General features: G+C 33.2%; 1 protein-coding gene across 1 annotated transcript; it reads left to right on the forward strand.

The window, feature by feature from the left end:
* Positions 1-4,267: 4,267 nt before the first annotated feature.
* PSB27 (photosystem II family protein) lies at positions 4,268-5,013 on the forward strand. Its single transcript, XM_085746432.1, has one exon. The coding sequence runs from the start codon at positions 4,276-4,278 to the stop codon at positions 4,792-4,794; it is 519 nt and encodes a 172-aa protein (XP_085602558.1). The 5' UTR covers positions 4,268-4,275; the 3' UTR covers positions 4,795-5,013.
* The last annotated feature ends 22,339 nt before the right edge of the window (positions 5,014-27,352 follow it).

Below are 27,352 nucleotides of genomic sequence, written 5' to 3' on the forward strand. Positions count from 1 at the left end.
CACGTTACCTATGAGTAAAATTTGGAGATTTTATGGTAGATTATAGGCCACAACAAGGGAACAACGGTGGATTGAAATTAATGATGGCTGCTCTATTTGGGAGAGAGAGACGATTGTGAGCCGCATTAGGTTTAATCAAAGAAAAGGGGCTGAACAACTTTTGTTTTTTGTTATACCTATGCATATATATAAGTAAACGTGCTATAACCCCCCTTTTTTTTTTCTTCTTCCGTATCTTACTTTACAAGTCAAATAATAATTATCTTATTTAAGCCATTTAAAAGAGAAATACATGAATATTATACACCGAGTGCTTATTTCCAAAAACAAATATATATACATATTCTAAATGATACTTTAGTTCTTATATGTGTACATCCACTAAAATTTAGTCTAATTCTCAAAGATCTAATCTAGTTAACAATAATAAAATATCACTCATCAAAATAAATCGACTAAATTATAAAAAGACATCTAATCTCAATAAAATAATAAATAATAAAAGTAGGGCGTTACAATGATGTTTGTGAGTAGATCAACTCATCTAAATTTTTATCTAAGAATATGGTAATTTTTAATTTTTATGTGTATTTTAAAAATGTGGGTAAGTTGTAGAAAATAAAAAGTAAGAGAAAGATAGAGATAAATATACAGTATATCTTATTTTGATGCTTAAACATTACAATTCTTGTTTGAAATGTGTAATACCTAGAAAATAAAGAATAAGTGAATGACAGATAAACATGTATCCATTTTAATGTTCTTTCACAAAAAAAAAATGTCTCCATTTTAATGTTTAAATAATGGATAATTGTAGGTTGACACATTTTTTTCTCATGCCACTCATATACCATCTCATGTGGTATTTTTTATTTTTTTTATTTCTCTTTCCTTTTATCATTTCCTTTCTCTTTCTTCCACCAAACATGTCACATGAGGGTGTAGAATGGAGGGTTTGTCAAATACTCAAATGAGCACTTTTACATAGACCATCTTAGGTGGCATACACAATTTGACTTCCACACACAATTGTGACATGTGACAAAAATAGTGTAACTCATCCAATAATGGGGTGATGGTTTGATGTGAAATGACTAAAATACCCCTGTCACATGGGAGTGTACATAAGTTGTACATAAAAAAGGGTGTCAACCTATCATTTTCCTTGTCAAATGGGGTGGTCAATGTATCACTACTCTTAAATAATAGTGTCTTCTCCTAAAAAAAAGTCTTTTATTAGTCTCTGTTTCATTTTAAACATATATATAGATTGTGAATTTATAGTTATTAAGATTATTTATATCCTATAGTATATGAAAGTAAAGCAGGATGAGAAATAGAAGGAAATAGGTTGTGATATTAATCAAAACGACCCTTTCCAGCATGCATTATGGTGCATTCTGCCGCATCCCGTTAGATAAGAGAGTCACACATTTAATGGCTCTCCATATGAGTCACACTCTTTTCTCCCTATCAAATGTGTGACGGTAACACCTCTTCCCATTGCAGGACTGAACACCGTTGGCAAAAACATAGTAACAAATGGCCTAATGAATTTTGGTATGTTTTGATATCATCTTAGGTTTCGAATTTAGATTATGTCTAATTCAATCTTACAAAACCGATTTGAAGTAAAGATTTTTTTCACTTATAAACATATTTTCAGGTCATATCTCATCAAATTTGTGATTCTTAAACCTCCTTTGTTAGTCTGGTTTTAGATCCATTAATCAAAGTGTATATAGAGAAAATGATCAATGTATAGTTGAATCATCTTAAGAAACCAGACAATTGCAATAGGAGATAGATGGTACATATTTATTGCACGATTCTTAAGAACAATTTGAGGTTTCTCTAGTTTGTTGTGGAGATGAATTTAATGGCATGAGCTGTGAAGCCAAGAATTATTTTCATAGTGACATCATACATCAACAAATCAAAAGTTATCTGTGAAAATCCACTAAGCAACAAAACAACTACTTCGTACGTCTTTTCTCAAACAAGATGAGATCCACCTCTGATAATGTATTTCAATAAGCTACTTTTTATGGCAAGTTATCAACCATTTCAATGTTTTAGATTTGAATTCTCCCCATGTCAATACATATAGACGATTTTATATAAAACTTTGTTCTGACTTTAAATAAGTCTCGTTCCTAGATAGTGATCAATGATTTAATCCCCTTTGTGTCCCTCTACTTGTGCAAACAAATCTAACCTCCGTACAAGCTAAATTCATGCAATAAGAATTCAAGCTCATATATAGGGGTGTTCATGTTCGCTTGAATTATATGAGCTTATACGAGAGTATTCAATAAAACGAGATTAATCTAATTATGAGTCATATAATTATATTAATCTCGTTTTAGTGAATAAAAACCTCTGAGGTAAACCAAGAGTTCACTTAGTTCATCTTAATTAAGGGCCAGGTATTATGTATTTTCTCTCAAGTGTGATCTAGGCCCTTAATTAAAAGGTGAGAGATAGTAGTGTTTAATTTTAAAAAAGGTGAGAGAATGTAATTAAGGGTAGGGATGTAACCACATACTTGGATTTTCTGGTGTAACAAATTAATACCGTTCGATTTGAACTAATAGTCAAGATCATAAAATTAATATGTAATCTGAACCGTTCAATCTCATATCAACTGTTATGATTGAAAACAATGTAAAACTATGTTTTTTTTACAGCAGCAAATCCAAATCCATGTAACCACCATAGAAAATTGGAGAGTTTTCCAACGCACACGATCCACTTATCATATTAAAACGATGGGCAAAGAGGAAACAAAATATTTGTAGCAGGACCATACAAAACTAAAGTGTATAGTATTCTTTTCAATTATGTCAATCATTTATGGTTGGATTTCCTTCTTGTGCTAGGCCTTTATTTGAAGGGAAATGCTACATCAAGCGAAAGAATTTTCCCGAATCCTTCACGATGCTTACCAAGCAGTGTCTCATTGGTCAATCAATACCACTACACCCATGTATTCCATCAATTCCTGACATAAATTAATAAAGCAGTTTTGTTTATACCTTTTTATTAAATGATTAAGATATTATAAAATAGAGATCCACGTTCTCAAAAAAAATAAAGGCTAAAATATGGTATTGGTCCCTGCAAAATGGGTCAGTTTTGGTTTTAGTCCCTGCAATTTTTTTTATAGTTTTTGGTTCCTGCAAAAATAGGCCAGTTTTGGTTTTAGTCCCTGCATATTTTTTTTATAGTTTTTGGTCCCTGCAAAAATAGGTCAGTTTTGGTTTTAGTCCCTGCAAATTTTTTTTTATAGTTTTTGGTCCCTGCAAAAAATTTTGTTTTTGGAAATAGTCTCTGACCCCAATTATGTGATGACGAGAAAATTCTAAGGCTTTGTTCTCCCTTTAATATAATATTTATGAACTCATTTTACCCATAAAACATCATTCTCGTTAGTGAAGTTCCAGAATTGTTTACTTAGAGCAATTTGGTTTCAACACTTCAAATTAATAATATTCCATCCATCAGCTGACTTAGCTAAACAAAGACAGTCTAAATCAATACGAGCTCTTTTTAAAATTCAGATATATCGGTTTATATAAACACTCAATTCCAGTTTGAATTGATTTGAGCACTTTTTGAGGACGAGTAAAGACTTGGCTCCAATACATTTGCATACCAAACAACATTGATATCTCACTAGCAACATTATTAATATTATTATTATTATTACTATTATTATGAATAGGTGATAACTGCAATACCTATCAACAGAATGTAGGTAGAGTTAGCCATGTTGAATTGACACCAATCAAAATCATTCGCTTATCTTTCACTATTTATGTTAAGGATAATGATAGACAAATGAATACTTTCGATTGATGTCATTGCATTGATAACTCTAACTCTAATAGTTGAAATTATTTTAATCCTCCATCCAATATTAAATTACCTTATTTGATAATATGCACTATTCACGTAAAATATTTTCGATGATATTAAGTTACCTTTGTTTTGTTGAATATTTATAAAAATAGTAAAGATTAAAATTGTGCATAGTCATGATTGATAGAGTCAGCTGTTAATATGAGATTGAGGGAGTATAGCAGTTTAGACCATAATTGGAATTCTATGATGACACAACACATGGATCTATACCTTAGAAACCATTGGTTGCTTTGTCATCCAAAAACCAAAATCAAAGATAAGACGATAAGGCCATGTGGCAAAAAACCAATACATCTTCCTCTATTATCAACACAACACAAAATCTCTCCCACTCTCTCTCACACCACCATGGCTTCACCAACACTCATCACTCCCACCTCCACACCCAAATCCCTCCCACCCATCAAAACCAAACTCACCACCATCTCAGCCACCTTAACTCCAACCACCACCACCACAATACCCTCCCGCCGCCGTGAGTTCCTCTCCACCACAGCTACCATCCTCACCACCACATTTCTATCTCAAGTCACCCCTGCATTAGCAGCATCAGATGAAGAGTACGTGAAAGAAACAGAGGAGGTTATAAGCAAGGTAAGAACAACCATAACAATGGACAAGAATGATCCAAATGTAGCCACTGCAGTTGCTGAACTAAGAGACACTTCAAACTCATGGGTTGCTAAATATAGAAGAGAAAAAGCACTTCTTGCAAGAGCTTCTTTTAGAGATATGTACTCTGCACTCAATGCTGTTTCAGGTCATTATATTAGTTTTGGTCCAACTGCTCCTATTCCTGCTAAGAGAAGAGTGAGGATTTTAGAGGAAATTGAAGTTGCTGAGAAATCACTTAAAAGAGGAAGATAAGGAAGAAGAAGAAAAAAGCACTTAAGTTGCTAATGTATTTGGAGGAAATGAATTTTGGTTTTCATTCCTCTGTTTCTGTTATTAGATTCTTATTGTTTTTTCTTTGTTGTTGACTATTTGGTTTTTGTATTGTTGTATGTATCGAAAAACTTATATTACATTATTAAGAGGCTCACTTTTTTCTGTTAATAAAAGGAGAAGATTATTTGCATAGTTTAATATATAGAGTCAAGGTAAATAATAGGGTTTTTATATTTATGTTTTTATAGATTTAGGAGAGAGCTGAAATTGCTTATCCAACCATAGAATAGAGGCCCAAGTTTAATTTGGATGTTTGAGTTTGGAATTGATAGCATAGTTTGAATGGTCGGTGGTAAAGTGTCTGGTATTTTGTAGGATTGATTCAAGTTCATTTGAAACCCTAACAACAATCGATGTCGGTCTATGTAAGTATAAGTTCACGATATGACTCTTCCTTACCATCTGAGACAATGATCCAATTAGTGTTGGATCAACAAAAATAAGGAAAATGAATTTTAATACTTCAAAACTTAACTTATATTCGTTTTCTCTTATTTTTGTTGAACTAAATGTGTCGATTTAGTGCCTTGGTCGTAAAGACATAAATAACTTTGAACTTCTACTTAAAGATGGAAAAGTCGTCCATCTTAAATTTTTTAATGAATTTCAAGCATAGATGTGTTGTAGATTATATTGGCATGCAAGTGTGAATGGTAGTACGAGATCAACTATGAACATGTTTAGTGTTGAATAAATAAGAGAGGTGATCCATATTTCCAATGTCTTCATGATTTGGATGAAGATGTGGTGTCTCGGTCTCTTGTTAGGCATGAGTTTTTAGTTCGTTGTTGCTCCCGACCTACCTGAACTCCACAACAAGTGTATTAGTGTCTTGGTTCGGCTTGGTGTGGGAGCGAGAGTAGGAAATTGGTGTTTGGATTTAAGTATAGTGATGTGGCATATTCAAACTCGAGAGTGAAATCATTAGTATTCAAGTGTGGATAGTGGTTCCATATCGACTATGAATGAACAAAATGTTGAATATATAAAAAAGGTGACTCGTCAAAATAAGATTTTATATGGATATGTGGTGCCTCAATCTCTCAATGGTCCTGCATCATTTGTCTATTGTTGAAAACGCTCTTCGGAATCCACAACAATTAGTATAATTTTGTGTTTTGGCCAGAGATATGAGCTCTTGGACTAATGATTGATCATTGGAATCCACAACAATCGGTGCCAAAACTTTTTGGTTTGAGCTAGAGATATGAATAATGGGTTGGCAATGGTGCAAGATGTGTTGTAAGATTATGTTGATGCATGGCTAAAGATTCTTTGGAGAAGCCAACAATCAACATGAAAGTTGTGTTACTTTTTTCCACCTGATTTTTGGCATTTGTAAATTCCTGAAGTTATTTATCTTGAATTGAAGTATATACTTTTTAAAATTGAGTATGATTGATTATTCTTTTTGAACGATGATTTCATGTTTAAATAATGAAAACTTAGGATGTTCAATTTCAAGCAATGTGGAGCTTGTTGGAGTTTCATGAAACATTGAAATAAACCTCACATTGTCCATTGTGGTAAAGGAAGGAGGAGGCCAAAATTATATTTTGAATCAAATTCTTTGTTAAAAAACAAACACCAGTTAAAAACACCTAAGCATATAATGATGCATGTCTAATGGCTAGAATTCACATTTTTTAAGGTGAATAAATAGGGTGTTCGGGATTCGAACACAAACCCTTGCATATAATGATGCATGTCCCTGCCAACTGAGTTATGCTTACGGGAACATGAACATATTATACTTTAAGAAATACAATATTGTTATTTAAAAAATTGATAATAAATATTATACTTTTTTTGCATGTGCTTGTAGATTGGTTTGACATGATAATGTTTGGTTCCTTATCATATGTTTTTGTTTTAGTTTAATTATATGTAAATTTTAAAATTTTCAATTGAGTTCATTAGCCTTATTTTTTATTTTTTACAAATGATCAAAAGGAAAATATAAAAACTTAAGAATCAAACTAAAACTAATAATAAAATAAGTGACCCTTATAAGCCTAACTTTTTTTTTTGTTGTCTTACAAAAAAAGATTAACCTGCAAAAAAAGAAAAACAAGAACTTGAAGTACAAGGTGTGAGGTGGGGATTTTAGATTAAACTAAGATTAACCAACAAAAATAAACAAATGAACTTTATACATCAACCCACGACCCTAAATTAATGAGGTTTAGGGGGTTCAATAATTTGACACTTTCTTTTTAATGGGGATTCAATTATTTAAGATTAGAACATGATCACAGAATTGTTTAAGACTACCTGATTTTACTCTTTAGGATCGAGTCATTTAGATAAGTTTATGAAGAATTATTTAATCTCTTCATTGAAGAACCTTAACCAATTTAATTAGTTACTCTGTCAAAATATATCTATCAAAATCAATTAAAAAAAAACATTCGTGCATGATTGGAATCCAATAAGCTTGATGAAACTATGGTGAAACCATGTAGATCAACACATTCGATTAGAACAACCACACAAGTGATAGATATTATATTTTCGTCCAAAACCTTAAGACATTAGCTGTATGAGTACTTTCATTTTATATGTTGATCAACATAAACTCTTTCATCTAATGCGAAATTTTATGAGACTTGACATGTTAACATTCTCTTCCTCAAGTGTGATCAGATTGTCCTCGTTACAAGTCAAACATGCTACGACACCACTCGTGGGACTTCTAGAGAAGTTTTAAACAAATCAACACATTGAACTTGAGCAAACACACAGGTATTAGACACGGCATCTTTGTCAAAATGCTTAATGCATTAGTTATATGAGTCATCTCACATATATATTATTCAACATCAACTTTTTTATTCAATGTGACACTTCTAACTCACACTTGATATACAAAACAAAATCGTGAATTTGATGAAGCACTTGAGCATAGTTTTTGTCAAAATCATAGTTTCTGCCAAAATTAAAGTGACATGCCATAATTTAAAAAACTCAACGTTGATTCTTTAAGACAAATATCAAATTTTTAAAATTACTTTGAAATCTCTCTTACACGCATTAAGATAAATATATAACATTTAAAATAGTGGTTTAAATTTAAAATATGACTATATTAACTAATGATATTTAAATGACTAAATATTCATGAGCGCTTGAATGAGATGGTTCATATATTTTTTCAGTTTAACAATATATTATTCTAGATTTAAATTCAACGATGAGAACTTATTAACATTAATTAATTTTTTTGAAGAGCTTAATAGTCCATTGTAGTCCTACCTAGTTTGAGATATTAGTCTATATAGTTATACGAAAAAAAAATCTCATTTAAACCAAAAATATAACTAATTGTCATTTTCAAAATTCTTACATTTAAACCAAAAATATAACTAATTGTCATTTTCAAAAATATAACTATTATTATTGGCAAGTAAAAGGGGGTTTGGTAAGTTCCATTGCCTGTGTTGAATATGAATATCAGACCCATAACTTCGTTGCACTATGTCTTTACTTGTACGGCTACACAACTCAGCCCATAGTCGCAAGTTGCCCACAATCACGGCTCATCAACAAAGCCCACAATCGTCAGGAAACACTAGGGAAATACCAATATAACTTCTTCAGCAATTAACTGACGATGAGTTTTAACCGACGACAGTTAACTGCCGATGAAATTCGGGGTTAAAAATGTTATTTACTGGTGTTTCTCAGCATTGTTTGAAGTGTAAACAGCAATCTTTCAGATATTGGGTGAAAAATTCACTGATCTTACAATCATGTTCTTCTCGTCTAAGGAAAAAATACATTATATTTTCTACATATATTTTACTATAAATTTCTAAATATTTGTTTAACAGTCAAAACCTTACAATCATGTTCTTCTCGTCTAAGGAAAAAATACATTATATTTTCTACATATATTTTACTATAAATTTCTAAATATTTGTTTAACAGTCAAAACTTTTCACAATATCTTACATAGTATTTTTTTTTTTAAAAAAATCATAATTTTTAATTTAATGGAGAGGTGTCCGGACCGTTGTCTGCTCTTCGGTTGTCTAAAGTGGATTTTAAGATGGATACTAAGGTGGTGGTTGATAGTATCTGTGGTCGTACACTCGGTGTCTCGGATTTTGCATCAATTATTAATAATTGTCGGTGTCTAGGTTCTTCTGATTTAGCAATCTCTAATGTGAGGTTTATTAGAAGACAAGTCAACAAAGTTGCTCATTGTTTAACTAGGGTAGCTCCATGTCATGTTAATTAGTTTCCGTATTTTCATTTAAATTATATTTTGTATCTCTACTCTTATTTTAATTTTTTTTTATTTAAGTGATACTCTTATTTTAAATGAAATGCATTCTTTTATAATAAAAAAAATTAAAACTCTTGTTTTATTTGTCACATAAAATTTAGGAGAAGAGGGTTCTGATCTAAAATTACAGCATACAATAATATTTTCAACGAGTCAAGTCCCACGTATTTTTTGTCAAGTAGTACAATAATTAAAATTCATCTTTTAAAATGAATAAATGAGATTTTCGGGATTTGAATATCGACCCGGCATATAACACATTGTCCCCACCCCCACTGACCAATTGTGCTCACGGAACATCAAATTCCAATCTTTTTTCAAGGTTACGTGGAATAAGGTGCTTCTACGTCTGAAAATAATTACTCATAATATTTCCCCTAAAACAATACTCATAATATTTGTTTGGGGTTAAAATGAGTAATTACACCATCTGGTCACTATTATAAGTAAAACTTTGTATTTTAGATTCATTAATTAAATGATGTATGTAGTCTATAATAAAGACCATATACATCATTAATTGAATGTATCTAAAATGCAAAATTTTGCTTATAATAGTGACCGGAGGGTGTATTTTGCAACGGTAGAAGTGCCTTAAAGTTAAGGACAACTTAAATTCACATAAAGTTAAGGCCGAGTTTTTTCAACAACATCCTTGTTACCACCTTGCTCTTGACTTTGAATATTAAGGAAACTTAAATTCGCATAAAATTAAGGCCGATTTTTCCCATCAAGTCAGACAAATTCAGGTATACGTTTGTGATTATTAGTCCCGTTGCCACAATTTCCAATTTTCAAGCCTCAAAATGTAAATTTTGATAGCATTCCAGAATCTCACAGATACCATTCATTTATTACACATAGTTGAGCGTTATATGTCACTCCCAAAACGGTCCAAGAATCAAATCTGAATTCTTTTAAAGAGAATCATGTTGACAACTTTCCCAACACCAAATAGATTTCAGATTTCACAATAGAGAAATATCAACATAGATTTCACAATAGAGAAATATCAACATGGAAAAACAAACTGATATAAAGAGATTTAGGCTTTGTTTGCGAGTTTGGAGGGGAAGGGAGGGGAATGTTTGGGAAAAAAGGAATGAACAAGTAGAAGAAATAGAGGAAAATGGGAGGGGAGGGCTTTGGAGGGTTAACTTTTCTTCATAATACTAAACCCTCCTCATTTGGGGGAACTAAAAAATTGTATTGGAGGAGGGTTGAGGGGTTTTGAAGGGTTTATATGAACTTTTCAAATTTAATTTATGTTGTTATATTATTTTTAAAATTAAAAATATAGTAATCATATGCATTAATTTATCATTCTCTAAAAAACTACTCTTTTAAATTTTCTGAAAGATTTCTCCATTTTTCCTCATATTTTCCACTCCACAAAGCCTTTCCTTCCCCTCCCCTCCAAACTCGCAAACAAAGCCTTAGAGAAAATCTTCCACTTTTGATCAATCCTTTTAAGTAGGTTTTTCTACAGAGACGGAAAAAATAGTTAATACAAAAAAAATCTATGATAAGATGAACTTATATATTCAACTAATTTAGTTAAATTCAAAATGTTTGGCAAACTATCCCATAAAGTCAAATAAAGAACACTTGAAACTCGATAATAAATTATATAGGACAAACGAATAAATATTAATTTAACAACTAATTACTAATCTTATTAGTCATCCCTCAAAAACCTTATTAGTCATTAAAAAAATCAAGTTGAGACTTGAAAAAATTAATTTAACATGACTTTTTAATAGATGAATTTCATTGAGTTTTTTGTTAGTGTTTCGTAACCGAAGCCTATGCTTTTTTATTTTAGAACACACAAAGGAAAAAGAAATTATTCCTTGTTTCCTACCCCTAGAATTTGGGACCTTGCGGTCGTTCCTCCCACACATCCTCTCGATCGACATTGATAATACACACTTTGATAAAGAGAGAGAAAAAGATAAGGTACTTTTTTTTTTTTTTTACAAAACTTAAAGGTAAATTATAATTGAGTAAATGTCTAAATTTGTCCATGAATTTGCAAGGACCTGCTAAATTCGTCCTTCAATTTGTTGAAATATCACATCAATCCTTGAAGTTGTTAAATGTTAATCAAATTAGTCCCTCCGTCAAGTTGAGATGTTAACAGTGCTGACAAGTTCTGTTAACCTCTCACAAGGCTTGCCATGCCACACAAGTAGAGACCAATTTGGCCGAAAGTTACAAAATTTCCAAGGACAAAAGTGATTGATTTGCAGAAAATTGGAACCCTGATTTGCAGAAAAATGATCGTTATACAACGGCTCTTTCTTCACCAAATCTATAAAATTAAAACCCTAATTTTACAATTTGTCATCTAGAGTCCAAAATTCTCGAATTTTTTTTTAAATCCGAAATCCAGAAATCCCCAAAATTTCTTCAAGCTTTGGTGTTCAGGTTGAATCTGAAATGATGGGTGGCGGACATATGGGCAAAAACAGTTATCAAAGTCGGTATTCATCTTCAAGCTCTATGTTTAATGGTGATGTGAGAGTACTTGAATATTGGTGTCCCAAAATGTGAGCTTAGGTTGATAAAGTATTAAGTATTTGATAGTCATGATTTGTTTGTTTGAGTTGTTTAACATGCTACTGTATTGTACCAGGTGTGTAATGTTGTAATGAAAAGAGGTTGAAGATGAATGAGTGCTACCTTTCTGTCGAAATATTTTCATCAAATTAGTCCTTAAATTATTTGCTTAAGTATCAAATCGATCCCTACATTATATAAAAATACCATCAAATAAATCCTTGAATTATTTAAACAGATGTCAATGTGATCCTTGGTGCATATATGTGCAGAACAAAGTAAAAAAGTAAATAGACACAAAAAATTTTATGTTAATAAATAACAATTTGATCCTTGATTATACCATCAAATAAGTCTAGATTCAGTCATTACACTACAAGTGCAGGAATATTACATAGGTAAAAACAACCCAACTATAGAGCATTAACAAGTCATAAGTCATACATTCCATGTTCTTAAATATTACATATCCAAAACGAAACTCAACTAGGGGGCATAATTTGAACAAGTCTAAAATTACATTTTCCAAAAGCATAATTTAACCAGGCATCAAACATCGCTTCTATGGAAATCCTGGGGTTGAGATAAACTTAATGAATTGGGGTTAAGTAGAACTGGATGGCCCATAACTTGGATATGATACTCTAATTTAACCAGGCATCAAACATCGCTTCTATGGAAATCCTGGGGTTGAGATAAACTTAATGAATTGGGGAGAGTTTGATAAGTGCTAAAAAGTGTTAATTTCATGTTATATTTTAAGCACTTTTTGTTGCTTGCTTTGCAAGTAATTGAAGGAAAAGCCGAGAAATAAGCGTTAAATGCCTTATTACGCTTTACTTATCATTACTCTATCCTTTTGTGCAGGAATTAGCCCAAGACATTGATCAAAGAAGCAAAATCATGAAAAAGTACTATTTGGGCAGAAGCTGATCCAGGAAGCAAGCAGCTCGCACCCAAACTCGCATCTGCGAGTGCCAATGCGAGCAACTCGCAACTGCGAGCTCCCTTACTCGCAACTGCGAGTTAGGGCGGTTTGATCCCCTCAGTTATGACGTGGCAGCGTATCATTGGTCCAGGCAAGCAACTCGCATCTGCGAGTGATGTAGCTCGCATCTGCGAGTTCAGGCAGGGCAGAAGTCTTTATATAGCCACTTGCTACTCTTTGGATCCAATCTTGTCATATCTTAGCTTGATATTTTCTTAGCTTCTCTTAGGTTTTAGTTTAGATATTTTCATAGAGAGAAGTAAGGTAGTTCTTCATTGAGTGAGATTGGTTTTGGAAGTTGGATCTTACTACTTTGTTGAGACATCACAAGTGTAATGAATCCTTCCTTTTCAATCCATCCTTGCATGGCTTCCATGATGATGAGTAGCTAAATCCCCTTTGTTGGGATGAGAGGTACTTGATCTTTGCTTAACATGTAATCTTTTGATCTTGCAAAATATGTTTCTAGCAATTTATATTCAATATTGTTGTTATTCTTGTGTTAATGCTTTCAAGGAGATTCAAGATGCTTTGGACACAAACTCTTGAATCTTGAGCTAGAATAGCAATATATCTTAGGTTAACTTACTTGACATCTTTGTTAATCTTGTGATAATCACCATAATCAAGAGCTAAATGCTTTCGTATAACTTAACCAGGCTGGACACGGTCGATTAGATTATTCGATCGACTTTGTTATCGTTTAAGGGATTTGGACACGAATGTTTAAACGATAACTTAGAAATAATTATATCACTTTGGACACGAAGGATAGTTTAGAATTGATTGTGATAATGTTGCTTATGAAGCTAGAATTCGTATGGATCATTAGGTTACGTGTGACGCTTGGTTAAGGAACGCTACTCCTAACAAGTTTCAATCCTTATTTATCTCAACTTTTACTTTTTGCAATTAGTTTAGCTAGATACATTTAAATTCAAACAAACAAGTACTCTTAATACTTTGAATGATAATCGATGTTAAACTGTCATTGATAACGCACTATTCCCTGTGGAGACGATACACAAATACTTATCTTGTTTTTGATGCAATTAAACTTCATCAAAATGGCGCCGTTGCCGGGGAATGGTGTTTAGTTATCATAGATAGAACGATTGATTTATCGTTTTAAGTATTTGTATATAATCCGTAAATAGTTTTCTTTATTTGATCGTTGTTTGTGCTAACCCCTTGTTGATAAACAAAGAAAAGTTTCTTGTTAGTTGTTTCCATTTTAGGATCACTACCTAGCCAAAATCATGGCTGATCATGGTTACTTCAATTTCTATACTCCACCCGAGTATGAATCCTATCTACAGTATCAGCAACATTCTTATGAAGATAAGAGATATTCGGTGATTGAAAATACTTTGAATATCTTCATGCAACAATCCATGATAAACATGCAAGATACCAACCAAAGATTGAAGACTTTATCACTTCAAATTGGGTTGATTCAAGCACAAATCATGGATAATCAAGCCAACAATCAATCCACTCTTAGAGAACAAGAAAATAATCCAAACATGTTAGAGAGAGTCGGAGAGATTGTTGAAGAAATTGTTGTTCACAATGAGGTAGTTACAACTGTTGATATTGAAGAAGCAATGGTGGTTGAGAAAAAGGAACGGTTACTAATCAAGGAAGATTTAATGGTAACAAGAGGGAAGAAGATGAACAAGGTTGAAATCGATCGAATCATTGATGAAATTTGCACCTTGTTCAAACCAATGTTAAGGAGGTCATGGACTCCACATCATCTGTTCTTAAAGTTCATGGAATTCCTCCCAAAGCAAAGGAGTACAAAGGATGATGTATTGTCCGTTTCATTTTGGCCGCCCTAACGAAAAAGGCGTCGAGCTAACGACGTTAAACAAGCGCTTGTTGGGAGGCAACCCAATTTTGTAAGTCTATTTATTGTTTTAAATGCATAATTAGATATTAGAGTCATGTGCATGCATTACACCATCCAAAAACAGAATCCAAACAGAGAGCAAAAGTTTGAACCAAAAGTACTCGCAACTGCGAGTAAAACAGCTCGCAATTGCGAGCTGAATGGGTTTGACTGCGTTGACTACCAAAACACTCGCATCTGCGAGTAAAGCTACTCGCACCTGCGAGTGGCTGCAGTTTTGGGCAGTTACGAAACCCAAGGTCACCAACTTCCATTATCTCACATTAAACTCCCATTATCATCATTTTTATCTCATTTTTCGGTTTTGCTTTCTCTCTCATCAAACAAATCACAAAATTTTCTCCCTTCCTTTGTTGAACTCACGTGAAACACAAACCCTTAAGCTTCAAGGAGTCATTCAAGTCAATCCAAGTCAATTGCATCCCATTTTCATTTCTGCACTTGTATTACTAAACAATCAGGTTTGTTTGTTTCTTCTCTGTTATCATTCTTTGCATGTTTCAAACCCTAGGTTAGAAGAATTCTGTTGATTCTTACTCTGTAAATATGATACCCATTTGTTTGAGAAGAGCAAGAATCATTCAAATATTCACTTGCCTTGCACTTGCATCCACAATTTTTGATTCACCCCCTTTTGTAAAAAGTTCAAATAAAATTAGGGTTTTTTGTGGATCAATTCGAATTTCAAGCTTAATGCATGATTTTGCTCTTCTCTTTGTCAATACTAGGGTCGAAAATGCTGTACTTAGGGTTAGAACATCATGAAACTGAAACAAATTTTGAAAGGATTGAGTTGTGCCAATTTCTGGGCAACTCGCATCTGCGAGTAAACCAACTCGCATCTGCGAGTAGCAGCCTGAGCTCGCAACTGCGAGTGCATCTGCTCGCAACTGCGAGTTGCAGCAGGACTTGCTGCATGTTTCTGTGATTCAGCCTGCATTTGTGTAAATTTTGTTCCATACTGGTATTAATTGTATATTCTATGTTGTATGGTATTTTTCTGGTTGTTTTGCAGGCATGGCACCCAAAAGAATTAACACCGGTAAAAGAAAGCAAGGCGAGTCATCCGTATCTCAACCACCAACCCAAAACCAGTCCTATGATCAGGAGAGATTTAGGTCTAGGTACCACCAAAACAGATACAACACCTTGCTTAAACAATCATTGTGGATGGAGAGAGTTGTTGACATTAAACCCGAGGGACCGTATGGCCACTTTCATAAACTTTTTCTTGACCAAGGGTGGGCTAGACTCCTAAGCCCCATAACCAGAATCAACCAAGAGTTGGTACGTGAGTTTTACGCCAATGCCCTTCCTCTTAACCCCCAAACCGATCCATTTACCTTTGAAACTTTTGTGAGGGGTAGAACCATTAAGTTTGATCGTGATGCCATCAATACTTTCCTAGGAAATCCTTTCGACCTAGATGTTGAAGCTGAAAATGGAATTGATGATTTCCATAACAAACAAAATCTAGGTCACTTTCTCCTTGACAATGTCCATGATGAGATAAAAAAGTTCATAATGCTAGAGGGGGAAACCTATGATAAAAGTGATGCGGGTAGAGAACACATTGCCCAATATAAAAAGATGAAACCACAAGCCAAACTGATGTTTCGATTCATCCTTCACAATGTCAAGCCTAATAGTCATATGCTTGATTGCACCATTGATGTCTGCCCTTTAATATTTTACATTCTTAAAGGCATCAAGGTGGATATAGCACGAACTATTGCTTGGCAACTGAGAAAGGTGGTGCTGCAAGGCCATGGGGAACCAAAAACCCGTCTCTCATTTCCGGGGCTAATCATGGGGTTGATCAAAGACACCCACATGCGGATGCCCGTTGATTTTCATGAGGAGATCAAGAACCCAATCAATGACACTTTCATCGCCCGTTACATCATGGGTGAATCAAAGAAAGCTAAGGGTAAGGGTACGCAAGCCTCATCCTCAAGGGCACCTCCCGCACAATCCGAGCCTCAAGATGGACCTTTTCCATTCCCACCAGCAGCTGGATTTGATTTTGCTAGCTATGTTCAATGGCAACATGAGAATAATGTGCTCAATTATAACATGATGTCGGCCATTCATCGGGAGAACTTGTACTTTCAGCAATCTCAATACATTATGCAGCAGCAGCATGGATACCCTCCAGAGATTATGGCACAATTCATGGCACCTCCAGCTTTTCAAGAATATGCAAATTGGCCTGAGGACACGCCAAAGCCTTTTGGAGGGGGTGGAGACTTTAGAGGTCATGAGGATTTGAACATGGAGGAAGATTTAGGTGATGATGATGATCCGGCAAATGTGCCAAGTGCTACTTCAACCCCTCATGGGTCAGATGATGATGACATGCAGTCTTGAGGAGGAAGAAAAGACTTGAAAGCTAGTTCTTTTTGAATGATTTTTTTTTATCAAGCTTTCAGTCAATTCTTGCTGTCTTCCTTAGTTGTTATTTCTTTTGTCTTTTGCTACTTTGTGAACAATATTCTGTTGGTTTTTATTTTTAGCACATGTACTCGTATTTTGCTACTTTGTTAAGTATTTCGGTTATTGATGTTTGGTAACTTTTATTTCGTTTTAATTAGTATTATTAAGTTCGTATTTATATTAGTATGGTTTAATTTTATTTTGTAGAATAATAATGTGTTAGCATGTTTCGAGTACTTCATTTGGTTTTACTTTAAAAATTATGGAAGTTTCTTGCGTATCACTCTTGCTTAATTTCAAATCTCAGATGATTGATAACAATTCATAGTTGTGATTAAAGCGCAAAGCCAAGGTACAAGTTTCCAGTTTTTCTAGGTTTTTACTCGAATATGGAACGAGTACTTTGCACAAATTTCATTTCATTTAGTTCTTTACAATAATTTATTTGTTTGTGAACCACGTAGTACTAGCCTAAAGTGAGGAAACCTCAAATGTTTGTACATATGCAAGGAGACCGGCTTTCATTGTTTAACTCGTTTGTGTTATGTTAAATCCAATAATTGTTTTAAATTGTGTGAAGGCATGGAAGTGATCAAGGCACATTTTTTGTTATTGAGTGAAACTTACTTGACCACAAATAGCCTACCTTGTGAGAAGAGCGAGTATTTGCTAACCCACTTGAGCCAAATGAATCGGAGTCATCAATTATGAACTGTCAATTCATAAGCACAATGCTTGATGAAGTTGCCTTTAAATTTTTCAAAATTCAGTTCATTCTTGACGCACTTTAGGACTCTGATATGTTTTAATTGTTGAACCCTAAAATTTCAATGTTATTTGTCCCTTTTGCCTTAAGAGTAGAGGAACATTCAATTAAGGTATTTGTTGATTCAAGTTGGGGAGAGAAGGTAGATGTAAATCTTATGTCAAGTACTATGGTGTAAATTTATCTTTGATCAAGACAACATGTTGTTGTAAATACAAAAGAAAAGAAAAACAATGTGTACATGAAAAGAAAAGAAAAGAAAAAGAAAGAAAAATCCAAAAAGAAAATAAGTTGTCAAGATCAAAGTGCTTCATGTTTAAGCACCAAGGGTTTGTAATGATTGGTAGGAAAGATTGTGAATTTTAATGGTTGATACAAGGAATGTTCCTCTTTGATAGGCTTTTTGATTTCAATTGCCCACATATGACATTTCTTTTGTAGCCAAGCCAAGTTATAACCCTCAAAGACCTTTTGATCCATGTTTTTATGCCTTTTGAAACGATTTTTGGATGGACACATAACTTGATTGGAATGTTAACTTGATTGCCGGATGTGTGTTCATAACCCTCATTCATTTGATTTCAATTGTTTATCTACTTTCATAGAAGTGTGTTAGGTGTGGTTCGTAAATAAATATATTATTGTTTTGAAATGTTTGACATGAACTTTGTACTTAGGACTCATCTCATGTTAGTAGTAGAATTTTAGATTAGTTGGAAACTTAGACTTGCCCGCGCATTCACTTTTAAATCATTCATCTGAAGATGTTTTCAAAGCCTTTTGTACTTGTGTCTTGTTATTAACTTGTTTGATTTTCATTTTGTTTGAGGACAAACAAAGAGTTAAGTTGGGGAGAGTTTGATAAGTGCTAAAAAGTGTTAATTTCATGTTATATTTTAAGCACTTTTTGTTGCTTGCTTTGCAAGTAATTGAAGGAAAAGCCGAGAAATAAGCGTTAAATGCCTTATTACGCTTTACTTATCATTACTTTATCCTTTTGTGCAGGAATTAGCCCAAGACATTGATCAAAGAAGCAAAATCATGAAAAAGTACTATTTGGGCAGAAGCTGATCCAGGAAGCAAGCAGCTCGCACCCAAACTCGCATCTGCGAGTGCCAATGCGAGCAACTCGCAACTGCGAGCTCCCTTACTCGCAACTGCGAGTTAGGGCGGTTTGATCCCCTCAGTTATGACGTGGCAGCGTATCATTGGTCCAGGCAAGCAACTCGCATCTGCGAGTGATGTAGCTCGCATCTGCGAGTTCAGGCAGGGCAGAAGTCTTTATATAGCCACTTGCTACTCTTTGGATCCAATCTTGTCATATCTTAGCTTGATATTTTCTTAGCTTCTCTTAGGTTTTAGTTTAGATATTTTCATAGAGAGAAGTAAGGTAGTTCTTCATTGAGTGAGATTGGTTTTGGAAGTTGGATCTTACTACTTTGTTGAGACATCACAAGTGTAATGAATCCTTCCTTTTCAATCCATCCTTGCATGGCTTCCATGATGATGAGTAGCTAAATCCCCTTTGTTGGGATGAGAGGTACTTGATCTTTGCTTAACATGTAATCTTTTGATCTTGCAAAATATGTTTCTAGCAATTTATATTCAATATTGTTGTTATTCTTGTGTTAATGCTTTCAAGGAGATTCAAGATGCTTTGGACACAAACTCTTGAATCTTGAGCTAGAATAGCAATATATCTTAGGTTAACTTACTTGACATCTTTGTTAATCTTGTGATAATCACCATAATCAAGAGCTAAATGCTTTCGTATAACTTAACCAGGCTGGACACGGTCGATTAGGTTATTCGATCGACTTTGTTATCGTTTAAGGGATTTGGACACGAATGTTTAAACGATAACTTAGAAATAATTATATCACTTTGGACACGAAGGATAGTTTAGAATTGATTGTGATAATGTTGCTTATGAAGCTAGAATTCGTATGGATCATTAGGTTACGTGTGACGCTTGGTTAAGGAACGCTACTCCTAACAAGTTTCAATCCTTATTTATCTCAACTTTTACTTTTTGCAATTAGTTTAGCTAGATACATTTAAATTCAAACAAACAAGTACTCTTAATACTTTGAATGATAATCGATGTTAAACTGTCATTGATAACGCACTATTCCCTGTGGAGACGATACACAAATACTTATCTTGTTTTTGATGCAATTAAACTTCATCATTAAGTAGAACTGGATGGCCCATAACTTGGATATGGTACTCTAATAACTCTAGGAGCAGTTGGATGTGATGGAGCAGGACCCCTCACTGGTGTTTGCTTAGACCTCTCAGTTGAAATAACTGGTCCTCTCATAACATACCTCATTGTACTCACTCCCTGCAACAAAATCAATCAAATCAGTCCCTAAATTTCTAAAATTTTCAATCAAATCAGTCCTTAAATTATTACACATACTATCAAATCGATCCTTATATAAGGGGTAAAATTGGAAAAACAAAAAAAAATTGAAAGTGAAAAGTTAAAACTGAAATTTGTTGCGTTTCCATCAAATTCGTCCTTTTACACGTGGCTGACTGGATGACACGTGTACAACACAGCACAACATGCAGGACGACACCTCAACATCACTAATGGAGATATTGGATGGATGGATGGATGAATTTGATGGACGTCTGTTAAATTCATGGACGAATTAGATATTTCGACAATTTGTGGGACGAATTTGACTTATCCTTGCAAATTCAAGGACAAATTTAGATATTTACTCAATTATAATTTGATGTAAGAGATTTTAGATCATATTTTAATTAAGTTGTGATGTTTTTTTGTTATTTATTATCTTTTTGTTGTTAAAGTGCATGTAATAGGCATGGATACGGGCTCTTAGATGTCCATAGGATACAGAGACGGACACCAAAATTGTTATCTATGCATAAGGATGAACATTATAGTACTCTACCCAGATGGTACCTATTACCATCCTTATTCTTTAACTATGAGTATAATTTTTTTGTAGGGAACTATAAACAAGTTATTTAAATTTTAACTATTGATTATAGTATCCAATTCATATTTCTATTGTCGGCCATTGTGTCTCTGTGACGTAAGTTCCAATTTACCCATTAATTAACATATTGTTCCCTTTTGATATTTTAACTAGTCTCGATTTCCTTTTTAATCTTATTTGACTCTGTTCTCTTCTTGTACCCAAAAAAAAAAAAAAATCATTCCAATAGATGGGTATTATACCGAAGACTATATGCATTTGATAATCAATATATACATATTTATTTTTATGACTTATAAAAACAAAGGATATTGTCCCCTGTGAACTTAATTCAGTTGGCAAAGATATGCATGCATTGTTATATGCAGAGGTCGGGGTTCGAACCCCGGACACCCCACTTATTCCCTTTGAAAAAGAATACTGTATTAACCTTAAAAAAAGGATGTTAACCTCATAATTGTTGCAAATTAAATCATCCAAAATCTTCAGGACTATCCTTGAAGATCATATGCATTTGATTAATTTTCTTGAAGATCACAAACACATTTAAATGGTGAATTTTTCATATGCACGAGGTAGAAATCAAACAACTCAGATATCATTAGCTTAGTGTATTAAGTACTTTTTTTTTTGAAACATTTTTTTTTTGAAACATAGTGTATTAAGTACTTAATTTAATGGATTCGCTCCTAATTCTTTTGTCTATTTCAATGGGTTAGATTAGTCCTTTTTCTGACATATTGTTGAGTTCGCGTACGTGTTGTCGTTAACAAAGAATTTAAAACCATACTAATTAGCGCCGAGAAATATGGACAAAAGGACCAAACTCTTGATAGAAATATAGGGATATGCTCTTGTATGGTTTTGGAGTGCGTCCAAGATTTCATTTTCTGCCCTTGATTTCTTGGCTTGAATCTTATTCACAAGTCACTCTTGACCTGCCAAATTCCAACACTATGGGCAGTTGCTTGGAAAACTTTAGAGATTATTGTCATAGTGGCCTTGTCGGCAACACTAATAATATTCAATTTATAAATAAGGGTGTCTAATATGTACACCCTCTGGTAATATAAGCAAAAAACTATATTTTATGTTCATTCATTTAATGATGTATGTGGTCTTTAATAAAGATCATGTGCATCATTAAATGAATGAATCTAAAATATAGATTTTTGCTTATAATAATGACCGGAATGTGTACTTTCAAAAAGTAATTTATAGATGGACTTTTTTAATAAGGTAAAATGGAATATTTTAATCAAACGAAATATTCTACTTAATACAAGAAGTGTATGGGTAGAACTTAAGAGTTTACAAAGTTAATTCACAAAATAAACAACACGATACTCAAACCCATAAAAGAGTTCGGCCACCAATGATTAAGATCAAAAGCAGTAACAGATCGATTTTTTTGCTTTCAATCAAGAATAGGATAATAGCTTTGCTTTATCAAACAAATGTTGTATTGAGTCTTCTTTTTGTCGAAAGAAACGACAGTTTCGTTTCTTTTAAACTACTCACTCACAAGCTAGCCAAATCACTTATGGTAAAGACTAATTATTTTTTTAAGAAGCCCTTAAGATTAATAAAATGAAAAATATGACCGGTCAAATGTAAAAGATTCGTTGAACGAACATTTATCCATTGTCTCACCAACACTCAAATGGACCCGAAAAATGGCACCCCACAAACTAATGATGAATACTTATAGATGGACGTTTATCTTTTTAAGTAAAAAATATTGAATATTATAATTATAGAAAAAATGAAGAATAAATAATAATTTTATTAAAATTTGATAAAAATTGTAAGGATCACATTAAGATTAGATCCATATTAGACACACTTTATAAATATATCTAATTTGTGGGCATTTTATTTATTTGCAAGATAAAGTAATGCTATACTATTATAGGAAGAATTTTTGGATGAAATGGTATATCTTTTTAGTTTAATAACTAGTCTAGGTGGATACTTCAAATATGTACGAGTGGGAGTTTTGTTGTCTATATCTAATTTGATGAATTATAGTATATAGTCTAGGTGGATAGTTCAATTATTGTCTATATCTAATTGGATGTCCATTTTTTTTTATGATGGTAATCATGTCAATATTGATGCAACTTAAGTATATATCGATTTCGTCGATGGTTATTTTCCGTCGAAAAACTTGACTGGTCATCTGATCATCTTAAGTGTATTTCGCTCTCTCAACCATATTTTTTTTCTATCCACAAAGTTCAAACGCAAAACTTTATCCAAAAAAAAAAACTAACATTTTATTGCATGGGCCGTCAATATGCCATAATTTGTCACCCACACCGTTGAATTGGACCGACATCATCAAACACTTAAACTTGTACGTACTGCTCAAGAAAACTTGTCTTGACAAGGATCGAAACATTTGAATTCTGAATCAAGCTAGGAACATACCTGTACTCTCCAAACTCCACATAACAGATTAACTATTGAGAGGAATAATTAAAACTTAAAAGTAAGAATATGACTTTATTAAATTTTGGTTAAGAGGTTAGGGGAAGTTGGACTAAAGCAACACGTTCATTTATGATAATAAGTCAGCCCTTTGTATAAATTTACCTAACATATCTAAAAGCCAATCTAACTAAAAGTGAATGCTTCACCAAATTAACGGGACATCCGGCTTATAATTTTTCTGTCTTCTTCAACCATGAGCTTAAGTTTCCTTTTATATGTGGTATATGACCCATTCCCTTGATTGCGTCCATTTTTAAATGCTTGATCACAAATCATGGTGCCTTAGTTTGTTGGAAACTCATAGTAGTGGTACACATTTTGTTTTTGTAAATTAAACTCCTTATTAAAACAAAGTTTTCTTTGCATTCACCGATATTTAATTAAATGTTTCATGACTTTTATTAGATTCAAAACGAGTAGATATATTGTACCCAAAAGAAATTGTTTTAATTTATTAACATGACAATATAAATATTATTTTGCATTGTGAATTAGTTATAGCTATGAGTTTATCATAAAATGTGTGATTTTAATTCATAACTATTTTCTCCGGTCCTATTTACAAGAGTAAGTTGAGTCAACAAATGTATCTAGCCTGAATTTTTAATCAGTTATATCAACTTTTATTGACCAAACTTTCTATTATAAATAGGATCGGAGAGACTATTTCCAAAGACACATGTTAATCGTTGTGATTTGTCTTGAATTTAAAACTTTTACATTGACAATATATGCAAATTAATGATACAAGAACTTGATATATAACCTTGGAATAATTTTTTGGATTAATTGTTTATTTTCTTAAACCACTTGCCATAATGTCCACATAGAAGGGGGTTTGCGGCAATTGCAGATAAACTTCACATCACATTCTTAAAAAGTGGGACGATTATCCGCGTATCCAACCACTCCTTGTTTCCCACATTAGCTTATGAATAATTTAATTTAATGTTGCACCAAAAAAAAAAAAAATTAATTTAATGATTAATACTGACATTTAACAATATCCAATGTTTGTCTTAGCAATTATATTTCTTCTTCTTTTTTGCCCACATATATGGTGTTTACGGGTCATCTCCACTTGGATATATATAATGGTCCCAACCATTGTACTTGACTTTAAATTTTCATCATATACCATATCTTAAATAGTTTATGTGATGCAATATGTCACATGCTAGTGTCATCCCCAATTTAAACACTCAAAGCTCTAGATATTTATAAAATACTACGAAAATGTCAACTTGTCTGCAACAATTTCACATCTTAAACTAGAATGTTGTTGTTTCCACATCAAAGGATTCTAGGAAACACCACGAAAATACCTAAATAACTTCATCGGTAGTTAACTGTCGATGGATGTTAACCAACGGTAGTTAACTGTCGATGAAAATTGGTGTTAAATTTGCTATTTCATAGTGTTTCTTAGTCTTGTGCAAAATGTAAACGACAATTTTCCTTAAACTAATTAGTAATTACAGTAGAATTTTCACCAAGATAAAAATTGATTCGGGTTTTGAGTTCTTTATTAAAGTTGCATATATATTTTTTTTTGTCTAATGAAATAAAGATCCTTGCATTTTGGATCAGAGTAGTTTAAAATATTATCTTTATACCAAAGAGGAAGTCATCAATCATCAATTAGTTCTTCATTCAGTTTACTTTCAAATTTTGGCTCAAGTATTTTTGTTGACTTCTGATTAAGTTCCACCACTTTTTATATTTTAAAGCTAAAGTGCTCCACTTCTATGCACACAATTAAAGAAAAAGCAAACATCCGAACTAAAAAGGTGAAAATCATACAAAGTGAAAAGCATAAATGAACTGCACGAGAATATGATGAAAATATGGTGCAAATTGTTTGGGAAGAATATGGCAAGTGTGTGTAGAGAGATAGAGAGAGAGAAAGGAATGTAAAATGAGATAAGAGGATTTAATTTGTGAAAGACTCGTGCTTTGGGGTTGTGGACTGCCAACCTATTCCTAAGGGAACCAATGCCCTTCAGAGATGCTAAAACACCCTATGAAAAGGCTCACGAAGCCTAGGGGCGCTACTCTTAAACAAAGTACGTAGGAAACATATCAAACACTGTAACTTTTATGAAGCAATCAACCTCATAGATTCATCACTTCGTCTCGTCCCAAGACTCGTGCTTGGGGGATGTGGCCCGTCAGTATATTCCTAAGGACCCGAATGCCCTCTAGAAAGGCTTTGGCGCCGCCCTCCAGAAGGACTCCTGAGGCCTAGGTGCGCCCTTCAGAGGCGCCACCTCAACTAGCATCTAGAGCTCAGTAAAATGACTTAAAGCCCACATTAATTAGGGTTTAAGTCACAGAAAACCAAAGCCCACAGAAGGATATAAATGCACCCCTTGAGAGCCTTCTCAAGGCATGACCAAAACAGGCTAAACCTTAGTTTCTAATATTGTACTTACTGCAAGTACGCGAACATAACTAACTACTTTTTTTTTTGGACGGGATAACTAACCACTTCTATTTACAAATAAACAAACTAAGTTTTAATTACTGCTCTCAATTCAAACTCTCAAATGCTACAACACCTAATTCTCTTCTAAGCTTGATGAATTCATCTCTTTTCATTGCCTAGGTAAAGATGTCAGCAATTTAATCATTTGTCGGACAATACTCCACAATTATCTTGCTCACTTGATTTCTTAGGTAAAGAAGCCATCTAGTCTCAATATGTTTGCTTATCAGTAACTAATTGGATGCTTCAACTCTATCATCAAATTTCCCATCACATTTTGTAATCAGTTTGCTAGACAAACAGTTGAGGAACATACTACATCCCAACTTCACAACTAGATAATGCTATTGCTGATTGCTGTTTAGAGCACCATGAAATCAGAGCTCCTTGAAGCTTGAATACATAGCCAATTATGCTTCTCCGATCAATATTTGCTCCACACCAATAAGCATCAGAATAACCTATTAGATTGAATTGCTCTTCCACTTTGCCTTTTGGAAATAGGATACCATAGTGCATTGCACCATTTATGAACCTTTGCTAGAAAGTGTCATTTCAATGGATTACTCATAAACCTACTCATCGTGCCAACATAGTGTCATTTCAATGGATTACTCATAAACCTACTCATCGTGCCAACATAGTAGCTTATGTATGATCTACTTTGACATAGATATTACCTGTATAAAAAATGTTGGGTCAACATTCTCCTCACTTCTATTCCTTCGCTTCCCAGACTGACTTTGACTGATGTGATATTAATTTTTTTTTTAGGGAACTGATGATATTAATGAAATGCAATCTATCATGTTGTGTAAAATGTTAGTATATAGATGATATGTATGATATAAACCTACGGTCTAACAGTTAAATTAAAAAATATAAATTAAGTAAAATGATATTTCATCGTTCCTTCGTCTCTCTCTATAATATAGGTTGCTTGAGCTTGGATTAGAGCACACCTTTGAACAAAGACAAGTGGGCTAGAGTTGCCACGTCTCTGAACAATTTAAATGCACGATTTTAAGACAAATATCATGAATCTTTGGCCATTTTATCGGAGACCATAAGTAGACTTCATTCAAATTTTAATTAATTTTATAAATAGGACAGTTTTTTTTGGTGGTGATAAATAGGACAGTTAATAGAGTAGTTTAAATGAAAGACATAATTTCTTTAAAAAAAGAAAAAATATATAATTGGAATAAAAAATACTACAACAAAATCAAAATCATCCATCTCTTTTATATAAAGTATAGATAATAACTAACTAGAAAGTTAAGATAAAAATAATTCATTAAGTATTCCATATATTTATGCTCTTAGATTGATATCATGTTACATGACCTATTAATGATATTTATTAAGACTTTTTTTTTTCTTTTTTTTTCCGTAAAAAAAATGTTAATTTGTATCCTAAAAGCACAAATTATGAAATCAAAATCAAAATCACACATAAGTAAAGACCAACTGTTCAAACACGAGGGCCCCCACTTATTTTTTTGCAATTTCATCTACTTTGTTTGTTACTGACATTTTCTTTCCGTCTTCTATCTT

The sequence above is a fragment of the Medicago sativa genome, chromosome 2 (genome assembly GCF_051527215.1).
Source record: "Medicago sativa cultivar Bolivia chromosome 2, Bolivia_mono, whole genome shotgun sequence".
In the NCBI taxonomy this organism is placed as follows: domain Eukaryota; kingdom Viridiplantae; phylum Streptophyta; class Magnoliopsida; order Fabales; family Fabaceae; genus Medicago; species Medicago sativa.

Excerpts from the sequence above, each read along its gene's own strand:
- PSB27 (XM_085746432.1), top strand. The coding sequence starts at position 4,276 with ATGGCTTCACCAACACTCATCACTCCCACCTCCACACCCAAATCCCTC.